Genomic DNA, 22,950 nt, shown 5'->3' with positions numbered 1-22,950 from the left:
CTGTCAAAGATCACTGAAATGGAGGCAGAATGCCTTTCCATAGTCAATATCCTACAAACATGAGGTGATGGGTGCTCTGAACATCACAAAAGGGTGCTCTGAGCACAGCAGCAGACAGAACAGTTCTTCCAGGATAATGAACTGTTTCAGTGATAATTCTTCATCAGGTGGCAATAATATAAAATGAAATAATAATAGGTCAGAAGGAGCCTGGGTTTCACTCTCTCTTTCTATCTCTTTTCCGTCTGGTGTGGTGTTCTGTATGCTTAGTGTTAAGGTTTAGACTTCTTAGAAGTTATTGTTTAAGTATAAGTCTGCTGCAACTGGATTTCTTATGGGTAGTGCCAATCCTGTATGTATTGGATTTGTGACCATTATGCTCATTTGCCTTCAGTAGCTGTAAAGCTCTGCTGGATGAAATATAATTGCCTCTGGCCTATTTTGGGGGGATCCTGCAACGTGTTTAAGCTGTCACTCTGCTAACTATACATTGGAATCTACTTTGGATCAATACTGAGTAGAATTTAAATGACACCCCATCCCCATTCTCCTTAACCCCTAGCATCAGTCAGATAGGGCTGAATCACTGCTGTGTCAAACAAAACAGATGAATAGCCAGGATCCGAAAAACTCTAGATTTGTCTTTGCTGCTGCTTTGATTAATAGTTGGAGGCAAATTTTAATCAGCAGTACTGCAGATTTAGGGCATGCTTGTTCCTAAGGCAATTCCACTGTGTTGCTTGAATAAGGAATTGAAAAACAGCATAGTAAGATTGGCCTAATGCCAGGTTGGTGAACTGCAGGCCCATGGGTCTTATCCAGCTCACCAAGGCTTTTCTGGTGGTCCACTACTTTCCAACATAGTTTACAAGCTCTAACAGAGAGAGGTATATTTTGATTATGAAGTTGTAAATCTGCCCATGCTTCAGTGTCTCAAAAAGGCACCTATAATAGGATGTTCTAATGTATTTATCATCAATTAATTGAGTGATTAATTGCTTAAAAGGCAGATGATTAATCTGTTTTAAAAAACTGTAATTGCTTGACAACATCCCTGTTTCCCCCCCTCGTGTGTAATCTGTTCATTCTTAGCCACTTCACGCTCCTTAATGTCTCCCTGATTTTCCTAGTAGCTCTGCAGTAGCTGCTGATGGGTTAGTTGGCTGTGAGTCAAATCAATCCACACGAGAGAAACACAAAAGAGGAGTTTAATCTCTTCCACTCCACTAGAGAATCGCTGAGCCTTGGAACAGAGTAGCAGGGGCACATGTTAGGTTTTCCTTCTCTCATTTCATCTATAGGGATGGGGGACAGATTCGTTCAGAACCTTCTTAACTTGCGCTTCTTGAAGAAATACACAAACTGGAAGGAAGCTTTCTGGCAAAAATGTGCACCTCTCTGAATTTTGCAATGCAGTTCTCTGGCAAAGTAACAACAACACACACCTGTGCAGTGGCATAGCGTGGGGGTACAGGGGGGCGGCCGCACCGGCCGCAACATCGGGGGGGGTGCGCTTGCACTCGCAGCTCTCTGCCCCTACCTCGAGTGCTAAAATCCACAGGTTAGGGGGCGCAAATTACTTGCCTTGCCCTGGGTGCTGACAACCCATGCTACGCCACTGCACCTGTGTGAAACAATGCAAACATCAGAGAAAGATGCATGCAGAATTGAACATGTTTCTGAAAATAAAAAGGCATTATGTTGCTTGGGATCCATTTTAACTCTACAATTCTATGCAGAGTTTCTTAAAAGATAAAAATCACACACTGGTGTGGAAATGGAGCAAACTGATACTAAGATTGGAAACAGCAAGAAACAGGGAGGGTTCAAAACAGATAGATTTTTCCTTCCCTGTTTTCATCTGAAGCCTGACAGATTTTTTCCCTCCATCTCTCCTCTGTCTAGAGTCTAGCCCAGTCTTCTTGCAGGGAATGTCCTGCGGGGATGTTTTGCAATCACACTGGCCTGGTGAAGCCCTTGACTTGTCCCAAAGGATATTACTGCCCAGCTCGGAGTACGCTGCCTGTTCCTTGCCCAACGGTAAGACCTTCTAGAGTTGTGACAGATTTCTCAGTTTAGAAAAGCCATAGGGAATCCAGAAAACACATTTTATTATCTAAATGTGGAACTGGCACTGCTATAGGTGCCACATAAAACTCATTCCACATTTGTCAGAAATTGATCTTTTAGTGTGACCTCGCACTTCGGAACTCCCTAACTATTGACATCAAGCAGATACCCTGACTTTACTCTTTTCAGTTTGGCTAAAAACATTTTGGTTTAGGAAAGCCTCTCCAGGCAGGTAGAATCTGGTTTTTAGCTTACTGTTTTAATTTTAATTCTTTTTTGAATGCTTTAAATAGCTGTTTTTAATTATTTTTACTTATTTATTTCTTCTGTAAACCACTCTGAGGTGTGTTGTTGTTGTTTACAGCCAAGCAGTACATACATTTTATAAAATAAATAAATAAAATTAAAACAAACAAATTTCATCACTGATTCCAGAGCTACAGTGGATAACGAATATTCAAAATCCAAAGTTCAGTTCTGAATCTAAATGCACAGATGAAAATTTATGGCCAGAGCAAGCTCCAAAAGGGTCACAGGGAAAGAAGATGACTGCATGTGTAGCCAGGGTTTTGCTCCCTGTTTATACCTCAGCAGTTCCTACCGCTAAAGAGACAAGCTACTTTTGAAATTGGGGAGCTGCTTATCTCTTCACTTGCAGCAAAAAAACAAAACGAATCCAGCTACTCAGGCTTTTCTGTGCACATTTACTTCTTTTAAATCCTGGCCGTTATTGGTGGATTAGTTTTAAAGTTGGCATGTTCAAAAAGAGGAGCTTTTAGGACTCATATGTCAACAGATTCCTGGACCAAACATTTATTCTGCTTTCGTGAGATAAATCGAGGTGTTATGTTTTTGGCATCTGAACGATGTCACGCTGATCTGCATGATGTCACACCATGCATATCCACGTGTTAACATTTTTGTGCTCAGACAAATCCCATGGTAATTATTTTCTAGTGTGGGAGAAACTGCACGACCCCAGAAGAGTCTGAGTGACTTGTTGCTTCAAGGGAAACACCTGATCTATTTTTTAAAAAAGTCTGATTTGCAGGAACAGGAAAATATATGTTTACCAGATTCTGGCTGCTATTGTTTAAATCATAAATGGCAATTTTTTGGACAGTGTACATTGTCTAAAGCCCAGTTCCTACTGATATTGTCAACTTGTATCTGGGCTGTGCCTATTCAGACTGTACTGAGTACTCACATATGGCAATGCTCTAGGCTAGACTATTCTCCCCGACTAGCTATCTGAGTGCAGCAATATTGAATTCCTACAGCAAAATGTTTCTGCTTCCACCTTCATCAGCTGCTGTTTCAAAGGTGGCCTTTTTACAGCTTTGAGGATGCAATGCTTCAAAGGCCTTTGTTCACAGAAACAAAGGGCTTTTCCACACCTTCATTTTGCCCTGTTGTCGTCACCCCCCCAAAAAAAAACCCAAACAAACTGGGAAACCTGTGGTTTGGCACTGATTTGGAACAAACAGCAACCGGGTTTTCGGCAGATGGCTGTTTGTTCCGATTTAGCACTAAAGAGCAGATTTCCCAGAAGAAAGCAACGGGGCAAAGGCAAAACCACTGGTACTTTCTAGACACGTGAAAAGTGGAATTGTGAACAAGCCCTACATGATGCTGGTACTGTCCATGAAGCCATAGTGTTTATGTGTCCAGTGTGTACATGCAAAAACTGTCCTTACGTACACACTGGACACATGAACACCTCATGGCTCTACCTGGAGAATAGTACCAGCATCGCTTAGCTTGAAGGCCATCTGAGCATTCCATCCTCAGAGCACTGTAGCCTCCACCTTGAAAACAGCATCATCACTTTGCTATAAGAATTTAAATTTTCTGATTTGTTAGTCACTGTAATAAATACATGGTTTTAGTGATCACTCTTACCAGGATCCAGAACAAACTTGCCTGAAGTGCTGTTTTATGTCTGATGATAGACAGACAGAAAGACAGACAGACAGACAGATAGAAATGGAACTATTCACACACCTGCAGTTTGATGTACAGTCCAGACCTAGTCATACCATGTTGGCCAAAATTCTCAAGTCCCTAAGAACCAGAAGGCAGTAATTGCAGAAGATGTTGAAGCAGCCTAATGGTTTTCTCTTATTGGGATCCAAAGAACAATAAAGCCACATCTCCATACTCAAGAAACAAACCTGCAGTTTCAAACACCTTTGGTCTTCTTACATGGGAAGGGGATGTCTCCTTTTTTTAAAAAAAAAAAAAAGACAAGTCAAATGTTCACAGGGTTGGGCTGCAGATCAGATTTTGGTGAACCTTTGATATAGTTTTAAGTCAGGGAGACAGAAAATCAGGCAGAGCATGTGCCTTGACTTTCCTTTCTCCTTTGACATACATTGTTCTTTTGTGGTGTTGGCTCCCCCCCCCCCACATACCTCCTGCCTGTTTTATTCAGGGTACCTACTCAAACATATTGGGTGGCACCGGAATGAGCACCTGCAAGCCATGTCCAGCAGGCATGTACTGCAGCAAATCTGGCTTAGCAGTTCCTGAAGGACCCTGCCAGCCAGGATATTACTGTCTCCAAGGATCCAGTAGTGCCTCCCCGGTAAGTGTGGAACTGGTGTCCTGTCTGGGTTCCCATATCCCACTTTTTTATCAAGATTGCAATCTGATACCTATGCCTCTGCCCAGACCCAAGGGATGAGAGATGCAGGTGTTGTTTAGTTGTTTAGTCATGTCCGACTCTTCGTGACCCCATGGACCAGAGTATGCCAGGCACTCCTGTCTTCCACTGCCTCCCACAGTTTGGTCAAACTCATGTTTGTAGCTTTGAGAACACTGTCCAACCATCTCTTCCTCTGTCGTCCCCTTCTCCTTGCGCCCTCAATCTTTCCCAACATCAGGGTCTTTTCCAGGGAGTCTTCTCTTCTCATGAGGTGGCCAAAGTATTGGAGCCTCAGCTTCAGGATCTGTCCTTCCAGTGAGCACTCAGGGCTCATTTCCTTCAGAATGGATAGGTTTGATCTTCTTGCAGTCCATGGGACTCTCAAGAGTCTCCTCCAGCACCATAATTCAAAAGCATCAATTCTTCAGCGATCAAGAGAGATGCAGGTAGATCAATGCAACTGCAGGGTGAGCGAGATGCTGAAGCCATGATCGGAAGTTGCACAGGTGCAAATATCAGAAAATAGTTCAAAACTGTTCTCTGTAAGAGAACAGATCCATATTATTCAGAACTACTTGAGGGATGTGATGTAACATACAAAACAGAGGCTGAAGGCAGTTAAAGAAAACATGATTCTTTATTAAGGTCTGGAATTCATTGGTGACTTCATAAAGGCCTCTGAGCCAATGAGAATTCAACTAGCCCTTTGACTGTCAGTTGCTTCTAGGGAAGGTTTAAAAAGAAGTCCAGGTGCTTTGATTGCAGTTCTCTGTCTTTTCCAGTAGTGGCTTTGACTCCAGAGTTGGGCTGTCCCCAATTTAAGGCATGGCTGGTCCTTCTCAATAAATCTTGAGAAATGCATGTTCTACATTATATTACAGCTGCACTTTTCTCTTTTCCAAGGCTGGCCTCCCCTTTGGTGGCCCTTGTCCTGCAGGGCATTACTGTCCAGCTGGCACAAAGCAATTCAGGGAAATGCCCTGCCCGGTGGGGACATGGAATGAGCAGAAAGGAGGCCGGGATGCCAGCTGGTGCCTGCCTTGCCCACCGGGGTTTTTCTGCAGCAGTCCAGGTCGTGTTTCCCCAACAGGTCCATGTGCTCCAGGTGAGAGAATGCAAGGATGGTTTCCTTAGAGGCACTTTGCTGACAACTTGAGAGGGGCATCTCATAATAATGCCCCACTCTGAGAGAAAGGCAAACACTGTTGCTTATGTGAGTGAACAGTATGTATCCATTTTCAATATCTGCTAGTATGTAAATGGAGAGCTGGTGCTAACCAACCCTTTCCATCTACCCTACCTCACAGGCTTGTTGAGAAGATAAGGTGTGCAATTGCAGAGCCACAAATAGATATGCCGCCTAATATAGATTGGCCCAGACCTTCGTTCAACCATTTCCTTTTGTTGCTGTTTCCTTGCTTGTTTTCCATTGTATATTGTCATTTCTATTCCTAATTGTGCCTGTTAGTTTCTTGTTTCACATGAAAGGTGACCCAAAGACACTTACAAAGTGGTAAAGTAATATCACAGAACTTAACGTTTTAATTTCTGCATATTGTATGGAACAGCCTATACTCTGTTTCCTTCCATGTTTGTAGCACATAGTTCCCACAAAATATATCTATGATACTGGACTATAAGTAGTTACGGTGAGCATGTGTGTGGGAACTGGCCCTCAGGGCTAAACCTCAATTTATCGGACTCCTTCATAGGTAACACTAAAACAGCAGAGTGATGACCCTTTTTCAGCCCAGGGACCACATTCCCTTCGAAGCAACTGTCTGGGGGCCACATGAAAGTAGCAGTTGGGGCAACCCTCACCTTTCTACCATAGATGACATTCTATTCCTGCAAGCACTGTACTCTAGCCTGGCATGCAAGAGACATTAATCACAGTTCAATGACACATTCAAAGTACTCAAAGAGGTGTATGACCCAGGAAGACATGTGATCTGAGGAGAGTCCTGGGGTCCAGGAAGAGAGATCTGGGCCAGGGGCTACATTTGGCCACTGAGCCTGAGGTTCCCTACCCCTGTGCTAAGCAAAATCATTGCTTTACAGTTCATGGTTAATATGGAGTGAGACAAAACCCAAACCCAGATTTGCATGTAATGCTAAGCTGAACTATGGCTTGTTTGTAGTTCATAGCTGTCAACTTTCAGATTTGAAAATAGGGGATCAGCTGCCTCAAAAATAAGGGATCAGCAGCCACACCTGTCCCGGGGGCAGTCTACTGGTTATCTAACAATCCGGGATAGCAGCAGGAAGCAGTGGGAAACGGTGCTGGAATAAAGGAATTTCCTGCAAAAAAAGGGAAGGTTGACAGCTATGCTGTAGTTAGTGCCGCAGCATGACCAAGGGAGGAATGAAGCAACTGCAATTTTCCCGATGGGTACTGTGTGCCCACTCACTCTTGCTAAGCCATAGTTTGATTTGGAATTATGTACAAACTGGGCCAGCATGTGTTTGCTGCAGCAGCACATAGTTAAAGTATGGAACTGACCGCCACAGAAATCAATGATGGCCACCAACCTATACTGGCATTAAAGGAGGGCTGGATAAATTATTAGAGAAGGCTATTAATGGCTACTAGCCATGATGGCTACTGTAGGCAATAATGCTTCTGAATTCCAGTTGTTGGAGGCCACAGGAGGGGAGAGAGCTCTTGTGATTGGGTCCTGTTTGTCAGTTCCTTCAGGCATCTGGTTAGCCACTGAGAACAGGAATTTGGATTAGATGGACCATAGACCTGATCAAACAGGGCTCTTATTTTCTTCTGCAGATTCTCTTTTGTTTCTTCCTGCAGCAACTAGCAGTTTAATATAACCTACTTCCCCTCTGCTTCCAGGTTTCTATTGCAAGGGTGGGACTCGAACTTCCAGGCCAGCAGACAGGGCAACTGGAGACCTGTGCCCCGAAAACCACTTCTGCCCTGCAGGCTCCTCAATGCCATCTCCATGCCGAGATGGGGAATACAGCCCAATAACAGGTCAGGAGTGAAGGTTTGGCAGGGTGTCTCTTTCTGTGTGTCCATCAGACATAGCTTGTAGGAGTTGTCAGTGGTAACACTGAGCTGAATTTTCACTTGCATTTTCAGGGGACCACTTGTTCTCCCACAAAAGGGTGGGGAAAATTCTGCTCATAGGGGGAGGGAGAAGAAATAATAGAATGTTTTTTGGGATACTGTGTGTATGCAGAAAGGATTTTGCTCATCTTACTCAAAGGAAACGGTGAGATTCATTTTCTAACTTTTAAACTTTAGATAGGCGAGCATGCAATACTTTTAGTAAAGTTTAAAAGTATCTGAGACATAAACTCATTGCTTCATTTAAGTGAGCCAAACCTTTTCCCCATAACTCCAAACACCTCTTGCAAAATTTCTTCCACTTTCCTCTATTTTCATGAATGACTTATTTTCACACATACATACCCAAATTGCTGGGGGAAAACTGAGCCAAAATACCAGTCCAATTCCAGTCAATAGTGACCAGCAAGTTCCCTTTAGCTCGGATCATATTGACTCAGAATTAACCAAGATACAGTGGTACCTCAGGTTACAGATGCTTCAGGTTACAGACTCCACAAACCCAGAAATAGTACCTCAGGTTAAGAACTTTGCTTCAGGATGAGAACATAAATCGTGCAGTGGCAGTGGGAAGCCTCATTAGCTAAATTGGTACCTCAGGATAAGAACAGTTTCAGGTTAAGAACGGACCTCCAGAACGAATTAAGTTCTTAACCTGAGGTACCACTGTATTTCACTGAGAAATCAGAAAATAACTTGGCTTATTTTCAAGGCCTACCCACCTCATAACTCTTTCCTCCCATCCGCTGGTTTCCCCTCCTTCTCTGATCTAACTTAGGGTCTAGCTTTAGCATCACTAGCAACTAGCAGCTGCAACTGGGAGGAGGGAAAGGAGGGGGTATCTATTTCTCCCCTCTCTGGAACCAGGCCACAAGGAAACCCTGGGAAACTAAATTTTCCTAAAGCCATTGGCAATTAAATATGAGCTGGAGAAGAATCCTCACATTTTTAAGTTTGTCCCATGCTTGAGAGGAGCATTTCTAGCTCCCAGGATTTGTATTTTAGAGTTTGAGAATATGACTCACAAGTTGACAGCCAGCCTTCCTGTCATTTTAGCACCAGCCAATCCAGAGAGAAATACAGGTGTGTGTGTGTGTGTGTGTGTGTGTGTGTGTGCCTCTCTGTGTATAGACAGAGCAGAGGAAGGTCATTTCAAAGTACAGAATGTGGAAGGCAAGGGAACAACTCAGTTCTCCTTTTCTTTCCTCAGGTCTGGAGGAGTGCTTCCCATGCCCAGCTGGCCTTTATTGTAAAAATGGCGTAAGGTTCCTCTGTCCACCTGGGTTCTACTGCCCACCAAAGACTGGAGCCTCTCCTCATCCATGCCCACCTGGGACTTACAACCCATCTTCTGGTAGTGACCGAGCAGAGAGGTGCCAGCTGTGTCCTGCAGGTGAGAAACTGTTTCAGGAAAATAACAGATGCAGCAGCTGTTTTGTTTGAGGGCCTTCTGGCTGTTTCCTCCGTGTGAGAAGTGAGGTTTCAGGGAACCAGGCAGAGGACCCTCTCGGTAGTGGCGCCCACCCTGTGGAACGCCCTCCCATTAGATGTCAAGGAAATAAACAACTATCTGACTTTTAGAAGACATCTGAAGTTTTAAGAAGTTTTTAATGTTTGATGTTTTATCATGTTTTTAATATTCTCTTGGGAGCTGCCCAGGGTGGCTGGGAAAATATTATTATTATTATTATTATTATTATTATTATTATTATTATTACTGTGCCTCTTGCAAAATCCAACTTCCCCTGCCCTGTCCTCCTTCTGTAGCTGGTTTGCCGTACAATTTCTTTATAATATGCAGACAAATCTCCTCGCTGGCTCTCATAATCAAGACATGAAATCAAAGCATGTCCTGTTCTGTTGTAGCAACAGGATCATATTTCATTGTGATGTGGTAGAAGGTCATTCTAGCTGGTTATCTGATTCCTTGTGTTTCCACCCAGGGATGTTTTGTGGTGAATGGGGATTGCCTGCTCCCTCTGGCCCCTGCCTGCCAGGCTTCTTCTGCAGTTCAGGTATTGATCGTTTTGTAGGTGTCTGTCTATACTTTTTTTTTTTTACCAGCGCAGCCATGAAGAAGATCCATGTGGTGAAAAAATGCTATATTTATTCAAAATACAACAACATAGTGGATCTGCAAACAATAAATAAACACAGGGAACCAAATCAAAAGATAATGCCTCAGATATTTACCCCACCTAAATCTTAAAATTCCCTTTTGTGCCCAGAGTTCTGAACCAGATGGACTGCTTAGCTGTCCCAGTTACACACTACAGCTGTGTCATGGCTTGGGTTTATGTTGTTGTTGCTGCAGGTTCCAGTAGCCCAAACCCAGATGGAACTTCTCCCATGAGTGCTGGAGGCCCTTGCCCAGCTGGACACTTTTGCCCAGCCGGAACCAAGTACCCTCTGGCATGCCCTGCAGGCACCTTCTCGGACAGGTATGAGCCTTGAAGAGTGTGTGTGGTTGTGCGGTGGAGAGTGACTCCTTCCCAGGACTAGCCCAAAACGTTTTGTTCCCTGGGGCAGAGGATGAGACAGCACCCCACCTCTAACTATGTACAGAAATCAGCTGGACTGGTAGATGAATCTGACTTCAGCACTGGCAATGGGACAGCACCCTCCACCACATCTTGGAAGGTGCTGGCTGGATTGTTAGCTGTGATTTCTGTGTTGCAGGGGGTTGGACTAGAGGAAGCTGGAGGTCCCAATTCTAGAGAGTGTCAAGCTACCTTTGGGGACCCAGTGCACTGCTCTGTCTTCTGTTACACACACACACACACTCCCCTGCCACCTGAGGCCACTACCTTATTCTGCCTAATTTTAGGGCTGAGCCTGCTTCTTCCTGCAGAAAGATGAATAATAGGCAGTACTGGGCCCCTGGATTGGCTGAACTGGGTATAATAAATATTGGTATAATAAATTCACAGTGCCAGGACTAAAGGTAGGGGAGAAGATGTGCTTAGCAATCATAGCTGTCAACTTTTCCCTTTTCTTGCTAGGAATCCTATTCAGAATAAGGGAATTTCCCTTAAAAAAGGGGAAAACGTTGACAGCTATGTTAGTAATGCATAGCTACTTAATGCACATTTCTTGAACTAAAAAGGTCCTTTGAAATTTGCACCTCTCCAAACTTCATGCTTCAGTTCTGGGACCAAAGAGTGTTTGCAGAAATGCATATATGAGTGAAGAAGTCATTATGAAACTACATTGCAATAGAGGAAATGGCTTGCAAAAATGTCCATGTTAGGCGTGCATTAGGGAGGAATGTAAGCAAAGATCTACACAAATTTCCACACGGAGAAATTCACAGAGAGAAATTCTGCAAATGGATGCAGAAATAGGGAGAACCAAAGTTAAAGATGGACAAATGAGAAACTGAAATGGACAGATTCATTCATCCCTAGTCAGGATGCCAAACTGCTATTGGCAGGGGGTGCCACATACCACACTAAAAGCTTGGTCTGTTGACAAGGCCAACTAAAGGTCAGGAGCGGGGGGAAGCCCCAGATGTGCCCCATCAGAGGATCTTGTCAATCAAGGTGGAACATAAGGACTCAGACCTTAAGTATCTTGGGCCCCATTTGCTTTGGGCTTTGTGTATCAACACAAGCACTTTGTAGATGGTCTGGTAGCAAATTGCCAATCTTCTTTTCTCAGGCTGTACCTTTCCCTTGAGTCCAGCTGCACAATATGTCCACCTGGCCGCTACTGCCTCTCTGCTGGACTCACAGCCCCTTCTGGGCCCTGCTCTGCTGGCTACTACTGCCTTCCTGGGGCCATCTCTCCTTCTCCCACAGGTGAGTGTGTCAGGGTTGTCTTGAGAATGCAGATTCCCTGAGTGCCCTTGCAAAACAATGGTGGGGTTTTCAACAAGAAACTGCCCTCTGAATAAGGTGCTTGTAGCTTTTGGCACCATTGAGCTCGTCATTTGTTTGAAAGACTGATACTGAACTCAGTCTCTTTCCCTTAAACCCACACCCTGCACTGTTAGGAACCTTAACTGTATGTGCATTTCATTACGTGAAATAAATAAACAAACCACTTTGATAGCTCAGTTGGTACAGCATGAGACTCTTAATTTCAGGGTAATGGGTTCATGCTCCACAATGGGCAAATTTTTCCTGCATTGCAGGGGGTTGGACTAGATACTTCCCTTCCAACTGTACAATTCAATGATTCTATAAGAAAAGGAATTGAGGGCTGTGGCTTATACTTCCCTGCTGGTTTCTGGTTTCAAGTGTCTTCTTTTTTACCAAAGGTTTGAGCACAAGGAACATAGCTATAGAGTTTCTACTCTTCCTTCTTGCAGGGTTTTCAGATCAGGGAGGCCCTTGCCCCATGGGCCATTTTTGTCCAGATGGGACCAGCCAGCCACTTCCTTGTGTTGCGGGAACTTACAACAATCTCACTGGGCAAGCGAGTTGCTTCTCATGCCCAGCTGGTTACTTCTGCCCTGAAAATACCACTGACTACAGTCAGTTCCCATGCCCACCTGGTTTCTACTGTCCTGAAGGTGAGATCTGTCATGGCTGTCAAGAACAAGATGTTGGTGAGACTGACGTTTTACAGTCCAGAAAATAGAAGGTGCTTAAATGCCAGTGCTGAAATCTCTTTGCTCAGGTACCCTTTGGAGAACAAAGGTTTTAAAAAGTTAACTGGAAAAGTGTTTTTGCTAAGAGCTCGACCAGATTTCCCAAGGGAAAAGAATGAGCAAATTTGCAGAGCTTTAAAATAAATCCAGATACATGAGCTCCATCTGCTGATAGTAGCATAGCAGTGCAAGGTACCAGAAAGAAGGTGGCTGAGCCAGGAATTTTGCTTGTTTGGATAGGAAGCCCTGCTGTGTCCCTTTCGGTGGAGCTGGATCAGACCTGAGGCAGCATCAAGGATGCAGCTGAAAGCCAGTCTCCTTATGTGACAGTGACCATGCAGAGCAATTTAAAATGGTTTTTGTGGATACAGATGGCTGAGTTTGACTATCCCAGTTTTGGTTGTCTCAAAGATGCATTGTATGGAGTGCTGCCAAATTATAACACAGCTTGTTAAACTGAAGTCTAGAACATACCACTTAAGGTGGCCACTTTTACATTAACACCCCTCCCCTGGGGAAGTGCATCACTTTAAAAAAGGAGATCAAAAGAAGGTGCAGATCTGCATAACATTTTCATGTGCTGATTTATATGTATAGATGCAAATATAGAAATAATTGCTAAAATTTAAATAAGAGTACAGTGCAATTCACCATAGTAGAGAAGACTGTGTTCAAGGGTGTCTCCTCAATCAGCTATGCAGGTGCTAACTACTGATGTTTGCCCTGTTGAAGGATTATCTTTAAACTGGACTTGGGCTGGTTAGAACATTCCTTGAAGTACAGGGCTGCCATCTTTAAAATAGGACAAGTGGCCACTCTAATAGGTGGGAGCTTCAGCTTACACCACAGCATGCTCTTCTAGACAGACAAAAAAGTAGAAAACTAGGACGTCAGGCAGAAGATTTCTAGCACTGTCATATTCGTGACATGCTAATTTTCTTCCTGTGAGGATTATTACGATTTTTTTAAAAAGTGTATAGAAGATAAGTTCATCCTGTGGGTTCCTGTCTGCATTCCAGACACAAATATACCAATAGGCCAAACAACAACAACAACAACACAGCAAGAACGGCACATTACCAAATGATTTGGTTATGACACCTCTGTTTTTGTCATGCTTCTCAGGAACCAAGTTTGCGACAAAGTTTCCCTGCCCTCGAGGTTATTACAACCCAGATCCCATGACCCAAAGTTTGGACAGCTGCTTGCCTTGTCTCCCGGGACATTACTGCGGGAAGGAAAACTTAACCACAGTGTCCGGGAAGTGTGATGCAGGTGAGGTTGGAGGAATCTGAGCAGAAACACATCTCTGTCTACCTGACATTTCAAAACTGAACTTGGTCCACCTCCCAACTCTGAAGGAATCGCTGTCTGGCTCATCCTTCTCAGATCCCTGAAACCAGTTGTTCTATAATTTCCCAAAACTGACATTCAAAACACAAGCAGTTAGACACTGTGGCAAGCACACGGGGTCCCCGGACATTCGAAGGTCTATTGATCCCTGTGCCACCACTGTGATTCTCTGCCACCAACCCATTTCCCTCGGGTACACACAGAGTCCAGACGGTTAACATTAACAAATAATCAAGTTTATTTTTATAGGCATGAACAAGCTTATGATTTTGGTTAATTTTTCTTGTCAGTTTCTTAGTCTTAGGAACGGATAGGTCAGTAAAGTAACCAACAACTTCAAACTGATTATCCCAGCTATCTATCTGACTCCACCTAACAGTTCCTCTCACTCTTTCACCACACAACTCGACCAACCCACAGACCTATCCTCCCTCTTCCTTCTTCCAACTCCCCACTCTCAACTGACTTCCACACAGCTCTGACTCTAACTCTAACTCCTCCTATCAGTTTCTCTCTGGCCAATCACATCACACTCATTTAGCGCTTTCCTTATGACCCACCTAGGAGGCAAATGCCACAGACACTCTTGGTTACTTTGTGAAAACAACACAGTGGAGTATTTTTTTAAAATCACAGTTGTTATTTATTACTCATATCCCAGCACTTTCAGTGGAGCCCCCTGTCTCCGAGGGGCTGACAATCTCAACATTTGATAGAAGGGAAGGAACAGAAGGAGAGGAAGGAGATGACACCAATGGACATGCATTGAATTCAGTTCAGCTACACCTACTTTGATTTTGTTTTAGTGGGATAGAAGGGCTTAGTGGGTTGTGATAAAGCAGGAATGTGAAGGTAGCCCTCTGAATATTTGTTTGACTACAACTCCCATCATTCCTGCAGCTGCAGCTGATGGGAGTTGGAGTCCAACAATGTCTGAAAAGTACCAGATTCCCCATCTCTGTGCAAATAAACATAATTAACAGAAAGGGGTGGGTGAGGTGATATTTAAAGGGAGGGCAGGAGGTGGGATCACAAGGAGCTATAGAATCATAGATGTCTGTTTAACATACTTTGAGGATATTCACTCAAAACACCAACAACCCCCTAAATCATGGGTTGGCCCAATCGCCTTCTATATCCGGCCTGCGGATGATCCGGGAATCATCGTGTTTTTACATGAGTAGAATGTGTCCTTTTATTCAAAATGCATCTCTGGGTTATTTATGGGGACTGCCTGGTGTTTTTGTATGAGTAGAATGTGTGTGTTTATTTAAAATGCATCTCTGGGTTATTTGTGGGGCATAGGAATTGTTCATTTCCCCCCCTTCAAAATATAGTCCGGCCCCCCACAAGGTCTGAGAGACAGTGGACTGGCCCCTTCTGAAAAAGTTTGCTGATCCCTGCTCTAAATGTTTTCAGGCCCATTTTGTTAGGCAAAACCAAAGATAAAGTCATAGTGCTGACAACACTGTTCTCTCTTACACCACACAGCCCACTCCTACTGAAGAGAGGCAGTGTGGTGTAGTGGTTCCAGCATCCTGCTAAGATGTATGAGACCTAGGCTTAAATCACCACTAATCCACAAAGCTCACTGAGCAACCATGGGCCAATCACACACTCTTGACCTGTTCTCATGGGGTTGTTGTGAGGATGAAATGGGGATGCTATCTATATACACTGCATAAAGCTCCTTGGAGGAGCAATGGGATACAAAAGCAGTAAATAAATATTAACTCCTCCTGCTGCTCCTCCAACATATATTTCTTTCTACTTCTCACAAATTCCATTTGTTTGTTTTGCTCTCTTAGGTTGGTTCTGCATTTCAGCTGCCTGGACCCCCCAGCCCTTTGACCTGGATAACTACACCAATGGCAACTGCCTTTGCCCAGCCACTGCGACAGGAGCAAAGTGTTCCCCTGGGTCCTACTGCCCAGAAGGCAGTCCTGAGCCCATTCTCTGCCCTCCAGGCTTTTATTGCAATGCACCTGGTAAGGGGAACCCTTTGCCCATTTTGCCTGAATGGTGGCTAAGTAGTGAGAGGGAAGGTGGCTTTCTGCAGGTGGCTTTCCTGTGACACTCAATTCCTTTTGGGTACAGTGACATAGGAAGCTGCCTATATCAAGAGGCCATTGGTCCATTTAGCTCAGTGTTGCCTTCAGTAGATATTAATATTGTGCCGCTGGAAGCAACTGGATGCATAAAAACTGACTCTTTTTGGAATGAAAATTGCCTAGACCAGGCATGTCCAAAGTCTGTTTCGGAGGCCTAATCCAGCCCACCAGTCAGTTTAATACAGCCCCTGTGGCAGCCCCTCAACAACTTCAATCCTAAAAAAAAGGTCAACAACTTTGGTTGGCCCTCACAGCCCTTTACTTCATCAAATCTGGTCCTCTTTGAAAAAAGTTTGGACACAACTGGCCTAGACCCATAAATGATTCAAAAACTTTACTTGCAAAACTTTCTTCAAAAGCAGGTACAAAAGTAAAGAATGATACATCCAAATAACTCCATACATCGTGTTCCAATTCTTCTTTATCAGGTCTGTCTGCTCCAAGTGGGGAATGCGCAGCTGGATTTTATTGTACAGGTGGAGCCTCTTCTCCCAAGCCACTAGATGAAATTACAGGCAACATCTGCCCTCAAGGCACCTACTGCCGTGAGTATCTCTTGTCTAGAGACAGAAAACTGGGTGGGAAGCAAAACAGAACTGAAGTTGGGACCCCGAGCAGAAAAACTACATGCTGCAAAAAAAAAATATTACAGCTCTTGTTCATCCAAATAATTCCATATAATAGGGCAATTTGAAAGAAGGGGCCCTGTCATAAATGTAACAGATAAATACAGTTACCATGTATTGATTTTTTTTAATTAAAAAAATAGCCTGAAAGTACAGTGGTACCTCGGGTTAAGAACTTCTGGAGGTCTGTTCTTAACCTGAAACTTTTCTTAACCTGAAGCACCACTTTAGCTAATGGGGCCTCCCGCTGCCACCACACCGCCAGAGCACAATTTTTGTTCTCATCCTGAAGCAAAGTTCTTAACCCGAGGTACTATTTCTGGGTTAGCAGAGTCTGTAACCTGAAGCATCTGTAACCCGATGTGATGGGACGATGAGCTGCTTGTGCGTAAAATGCAAGTCCCTCAGAGTTTGATCAGGCTTTCAAACCTCTGCCTGTGACGGAGCCCCTCCAGCATGGCTGCGTCAATCACTAGTAGAATCCGAAAGTGGCTGCTTTCGGAAACGTTTCCAACATAAAAGCTCCTTAACGGAAACACGTCGTCTGGCCTCTCGGCGTGACAGTTTCCGTCGAGGTGTGGGTGTCCCTATAGGAGGTCCTGAGACCTCCCCACTGGTTTCGCTTGAAGCGTCTCTGAGCCATCCCTCCGACTCACTTTCCCTTGGAGTTCTTGCTCGCCCTCTACTGGTTCCCTCTTCCGCTGCTACTGCTCTCTCACCCTCAGTGAGCCTTTGCGCCTCCGGCGCTTTAGATGTCAGTTCCCTGACATCCACCTCCCCTCCAGGGCCCCCTTCACCCCCTCCCGTCTCCTCTCCTACTGGCGGTGAGGAGGTAAAACCCTTGAAAGAACCTCCCTCATCTTCCGACGTCGCGAACACTTCCTTCCACTTGTTGCTGTTCCTACTCTCTAGGTACTCTTCGTCATCAGAGTCCACTCCCTCTTCCAACTCCGACTCCGCGAACCCTTCCATTTCCTCTTCCTCATCGGTGGTGCCGAAATACTCCCTCCTAAACCTTGCTATCGGCTGAGGTTTCCTCGGGAACCTTTGATGGAACGTTTCTGTTAAAACCTCGTCATTGACTTCCTGCGCACTTACCCAGGTGTTTTCTGACTCCTGTTCCCCTTCCCACGCCACTAAATACTCCACCTGATTTCCCTTCCACCTGGAATCGAGGATTTCCGCTACATGGTTGCGGCGTTCCCTCTCTTCCAAGGCTGGTCCCCTGACGTGCTCCCCTTCACCTCCTCCCCTGTATGGTGACAGTAACGACCTGTGGAACACTGGGTGCAATTTCATGTGATTGGGTAATCGGAGTTTGAAAGCTACCGGGTTGACCTGCTGAATCACCTCAAAGGGTCCCAATCTTCTGGGCCTCAGTTTCTTACAACCCCCTTTGAACGGCAACCCTTGGGTTGACAACCACACTTGATCCCCCACCCTTATGGTTTCACCTTCCCTTCTGTTCTTGTCTGCCTGCTTCTTATATTGTGCCTTAGCCCTTTCTAAGTTGAGCTGGAGCTGCTGATGGATGGCTTCCATCTCTTCTACAAAATGTTCAGCCGCTGGGACGCTCCATCTCTCCCCTCCTTCCCCTGGAAATGCCCTGGGGTGACACCCGTAATTAGCCAAAAAGGGACTCATCCCTGTGGACACATTCTCCGCATTATTGTAGGCAAATTCTGCCAACGCCAACTTTTCGACCCAATCGTTCTCTCTGTCATTGACATAACACCTAAGATATTGTTGAAGAATGCCATTTGCCCTTTCCGCCTGCCCGTTGGTTTCAGGGTGCCGGGCAGTTGAAAAATTGACTTCCACGTGTAACAAGCTCATGAGCTTCCTCCAGAACCTGGAAGTAAATTGTTTGCCTCGATCTGAGATCACCCTCGAGGGAGCCCCGTGCAACCTAAAGATATGTTCCACAAACAACTTCGCCGTTTCTTCCGCTGTGACTGCATGTGAGCATGCTACAAAGTGGCACATCTTAGTTAACAGGTCTACTACTACCATGATGGCTGTTTTCCCCTTGGACCTTGGCAGATCCGTCATAAAATCTATTGATATCGCTTCCCAAGGCCGTTCTGGTGTGGGTAAAGGTTCTAATAACCCTGCCGGCGCCCTTCTTTCCCCTTTGGCTCGCTGACATTGGTCACACCCTCTTACATACTCCCTTACATCTTCCCTCACCTTAGGCCACCAAAATTCCCTGGTAACCAACCACATGGTCTTGTGTTGCCCAAAATGTCCCGCCGTGGGGCTATCATGCAACTGCTTGAGTACTCTCCCCCTCAATTCACCTTCGGGTATATACAGTGCCCCTTTGTAATACAATGCCCCATTTCTTTCCTCAAAACCTCCGGGGCTCTCGCCCTCCCCCCTGAGACCTCTGAGCTTATCCTGGGCATATTCATCATTTTCCGTTTCCTCCACCAGTTCTCGTTGCCCCACCATCGCCGCCCCACACACCCAGCGGTCCTCCGGGATGACATGTCTCTCTTCGATCACCCCCTCCCCTTCCCAATATTCTGGTTTGCGTGAGAGCGCGTCCGCCCTGACGTTTTCTGGGCCTGGCACATAACAAATCTCAAAGTTAAATTTGGAGAATTCCTGTGCCCATCTCACTTGTCGTTGGTTGAGCACTCGAGCTGTTCTCCAATACTCTAAATTTTTGTGGTCGGTGCACACTTGCACCTTGTGTTGTGCCCCAATTAATAAATGTCTCCACCTCCGGAATGCTTCGTGAATGGCAAGTAGTTCCCTGTCATACACCGTGTAATTCCTCTCGGACTTATTCAGCTTCCGCGAGAAGAAGGCACACGGTCTCCACTCCGACGCACTCCTCCCCGGTTGAAGAAGGACCGCCCCTACCGCCCGGTCGGATGCATCTGTTTCCACTCTCATGGGTTTTCGTAAATCCACATGCAGAAGTTGTTCTTCCGAGGCGAAAGCCCTTTTCAGTTCTTCAAAGGCTCGATCCGCCTCTGCCGTCCAAACAAATTTCTTCTTGCTGCTGAGACAGTCGGTGATGGGCGCCGTCAAGTGGGCAAAGTTCTTGATGAACTTCCGATAAAAGTTCCCAAATCCCAAGAATCTTTGCACGTCCTTCTTGGTCTTCGGTGTCTTCCATTCCAGTACCGCTTGGACCTTGCCTGGATCCATGGCCAATCCCTTGTCTGACAAGCGGTACCCCAGGAATTCCACCTCCTTGGTATGAAACTGGCACTTCTCCAGTTTCACCCACAGCTGGTTGGCTTGCAGCCTGCCCAACACTTCTCGAACGTCCCTCACATGCTGTTCCTCATTTTCCGAATACACCAACACGTCGTCTAAAAAGGCCACACAATTCTTGTAGAGCAAAGGTCCCAGAACGTGGTTTATAAAAGCTTGAAAACACGCGGAGCCCCCTTGTAGACCGAAGGGCATAACGAGGTATTCAAAGGCTCCCAACGGGGTAAACATGGTGGTCTTCCATTCATCTCCCTTCCTTATGCGTATCAGATTGTACGCCCCCCGCAGGTCCAGTTTTGTAAAAATCTTTCCCTTCCTTACTCTGGTCAAAATGTCATCAATTCGGGGCATAGGGAAAGCCAGGGGCTCCGACACTGCATTGAGGGCCCTGAAGTCACACACCAGTCTCGGTTTGTCTGTGTTCTTTTTGTCCACAAAGAACACTGGGCTGCCCCCCACCGCTCGGGACTCTCTGATGAAACCTCGCTTCAAGTTTTTGTCAATGAACTCCCTCAGCTCCTGCATCTCCCTGTCTGACATGGCGTACAGCTTGCCTACTGGGAGTTGGGCCCCTGGGAGTAGGTTGATTTGACAGTCAAAGGGTCTATGCGGTGGCAGTTTGTCTGCTTCCCTTTCGCTGAATACGTTGCTCAGATCTGCGTATTGCGGGGGCACCTTCCCTTTGTCCATCACTTCCATCCCCGCTAGGGTGACTCTGTCTCCTCCCGAAACCTTCCCCTCCTTGCAGTGTTCTAGGCAATGCGCTGACCCAAAGGAGACCACCCTCTGATGCCAGCCCACTAGCGGATCGTGTAGCGCCAGCCAGCTCATCCCCAAAATGATGGGCGCTCCTCCCAGGATGGCCACATTAAACGCTATCTGTTCGGTGTGCCTTGCCACTCTCATTATCATCGGGACAGTCTGTTGGCTAACTTCTCCCCCCAACAGCTCTCTGCCGTCAATCGTAGTCACCTGCAAGGGGTTACTTAAAGGGATAGTCTGTATCTGGTGCTCAGCTGCAAACTCCTTACTCATGAAATTACAGGAGCTGCCTGAATCCAAAAGCGCCTTGACCTTTAGTGGGTGTCCGTTTGGCAGTTCTAGTAACACCTCTATCACTAAAGCGGGTCTGGGGGGTTCTGGCATGGGCACTTTCATTGCTCTTTGGCCTGGCTGCTGTGCCCCAACGGTGGCAGCCAGGCGTTGGCTTTTACTTGCTCCTTGCCTTCCTCTTCCTTTCCCCCAACAGCTCCTGCCATCCCTTGCCATTCCTTTCTTTGTGGGCAAACTCTGGCAAAGTGCCCTGGCTGTTGGCAGAGATAACATCTCTTGGCGCTCTTTCCCTCCTTTTTCCGCCCTTCACTGGGATTTGAAACTGCGCGCGCCCGCGCTGTTCCAACTTCCATCGGCTCTGCCGGCGGGAAAGGTGGCTCTGGAATGTCTGGAATGCGGAACTCCCTCCAACGGTCTCCTTTCCCTTCCCGCTTTTCCATAGCCCTCGCCTCCTGGCGCGCTCCTATGGCCAGCGCAGATTTGGTTAACTGGTCCATAGACTCCGCCCTGGGGCCCCGGGAAAGCTCATCTTTGACGGTTGAAGAAAGCCCCTCTTCGAAAAGCATTTGGATGGGCTCCGCCGATAGGTCCCACCCCAATTTGTGAATCAACATGGTAAATTCAGTCCAGTACTCACGGACAGATCTGCTTCCTTGCTGGCAAGCCATTAACTGCCTTCGCACCACCCCCTGCTCAATATCGCTGGAAAACATCAGGTCCATGGCACGAAAAAACTTCCTCGTGTCCTTTAAGATCTCATTATTCGCTGCCATCAGGGGTCTAACCCAATCTTTCGCCCCGGATTCGAGATGGCCAATCACATACGCCACTCGCGATTCCTCATCGGGGAAGTCATCAAACTGCAAGTTTAGAGCGTATTGCATCTCTGTTCTAAAGGCATGATAGTTCCTGGGATCCCCCCCGAATTTCTGCACCAATCCTGGCACCTTTCTGGCGAGCGGGGTGGTTTTCTCCTTTCCCTTTTCTGCATCCTGAGCCCTCCTCTCCTCAAGCCTCGCCGTTTGCAGCGCCAACTGGATCTCCAACGCCCTGTACCTTTCTTCCAGGCTTGGACCTCCTCCAGCTGCTCCTGCTTCCCCGGTTCCGGCTGGATTGCTCATGATGCTTCTCCCTGCACAAGCTGGCTTTCGGAGACTTTCGGATTGCTGTGATGGGACGATGAGCTGCTTGTGCGTAAAATGCAAGTCCCTCAGAGTTTGATCAGGCTTTCAAACCTCTGCCTGTGACGGAGCCCCTCCAGCATGGCTGCGTCAATCACTAGTAGAATCCGAAAGTGGCTGCTTTCGGAAACGTTTCCAACATAAAAGCTCCTTAACGGAAACACGTCGTCTGGCCTCTCGGCGTGACAGTTTCCGTCGAGGTGTGGGTGTCCCTATAGGAGGTCCTGAGACCTCCCCACTGGTTTCGCTTGAAGCGTCTCTGAGCCATCCCTCCGACTCACTTTCCCTTGGAGTTCTTGCTCGCCCTCTACTGGTTCCCTCTTCCGCTGCTACTGCTCTCTCACCCTCAGTGAGCCTTTGCGCCTCCGGCGCTTTAGATGTCAGTTCCCTGACACCCGAGGTACCACTGTAATGTGAAAATCTGGAAAGAGGTGCTTGAGATACAGAGAGTGCTTGTGTTAATTGTTTACAGGGCCAATTCTGGCATTAGGCAGAGTGAGGCAACCACTTCAGGTAGCAGATGCTGGGTGGTGGGCAGCAAAATAGGGCCAGATGTTCCTCCTGAACTTCCTCCCTACCGCCGCCCCACCATTTCCCTTTGTTTCCACATGGCCTTTCCTGCCCTTCTCCAAAGTGCCCTGCTGCCCCAGAGGTGTGTGTGAAAGGGAGGGTGCTATCCCATCACCAGTGTCAAAGTCTGCTTCTGTATTTGGAACAGAATGGAGGAGCCATCTTGTCTCTCGTCTCCAACAACAAGGTTTCTTGGACTGGACCACCCTGTGGTCTCTTTTCTTCTCACAGCTTTGCTCACTTTCTCCCTCTTCCATTGTTTTCTCTTGCAGCTGCGGGGTCTTCAGCACCCACCCTCTGCCCGACGGGCACCTTCTCCAATCAGCTAGGGCAAAGTATGCTTTCAGAGTGCCAGCTCTGTCCCTCTGGGTTTTACTGTGAAGGATCCGGACTGAAGGCCCCCACTGGAGAATGCTGGGAAGGTAAAAC

General features: G+C 46.3%; 1 protein-coding gene across 1 annotated transcript in view; it reads left to right on the top strand.

The window, feature by feature from the left end:
- Positions 1 to 22,950, top strand: part of LOC309357540 (uncharacterized protein) — a 144,132-nt gene that overhangs the window by 45,814 nt on the left and 75,368 nt on the right. The window contains exons 19-31 of the mRNA XM_081889719.1: positions 1,906 to 2,040; positions 4,505 to 4,657; positions 5,621 to 5,822; positions 7,566 to 7,706; positions 9,013 to 9,195; positions 9,746 to 9,817; positions 10,117 to 10,243; positions 11,463 to 11,602; positions 12,115 to 12,318; positions 13,522 to 13,671; positions 15,558 to 15,737; positions 16,289 to 16,405; positions 22,794 to 22,943. Of these exons, the coding sequence (XP_081745845.1) occupies positions 1,906 to 2,040; positions 4,505 to 4,657; positions 5,621 to 5,822; positions 7,566 to 7,706; positions 9,013 to 9,195; positions 9,746 to 9,817; positions 10,117 to 10,243; positions 11,463 to 11,602; positions 12,115 to 12,318; positions 13,522 to 13,671; positions 15,558 to 15,737; positions 16,289 to 16,405; positions 22,794 to 22,943 (1,954 nt within the window). The remainder of the gene's footprint in view (positions 1 to 1,905; positions 2,041 to 4,504; positions 4,658 to 5,620; positions 5,823 to 7,565; positions 7,707 to 9,012; positions 9,196 to 9,745; positions 9,818 to 10,116; positions 10,244 to 11,462; positions 11,603 to 12,114; positions 12,319 to 13,521; positions 13,672 to 15,557; positions 15,738 to 16,288; positions 16,406 to 22,793; positions 22,944 to 22,950) is intronic.

The sequence above is a fragment of the Podarcis melisellensis genome, assembly GCF_964234715.1.
Source record: "Podarcis melisellensis genome assembly, chromosome: 15".
Classification (NCBI taxonomy): Eukaryota; Metazoa; Chordata; class Lepidosauria; order Squamata; family Lacertidae; genus Podarcis; species Podarcis melisellensis.
Note: the sequence above shows the minus strand (reverse complement) of the source record. Positions and strands in the feature narration are given on the sequence as shown.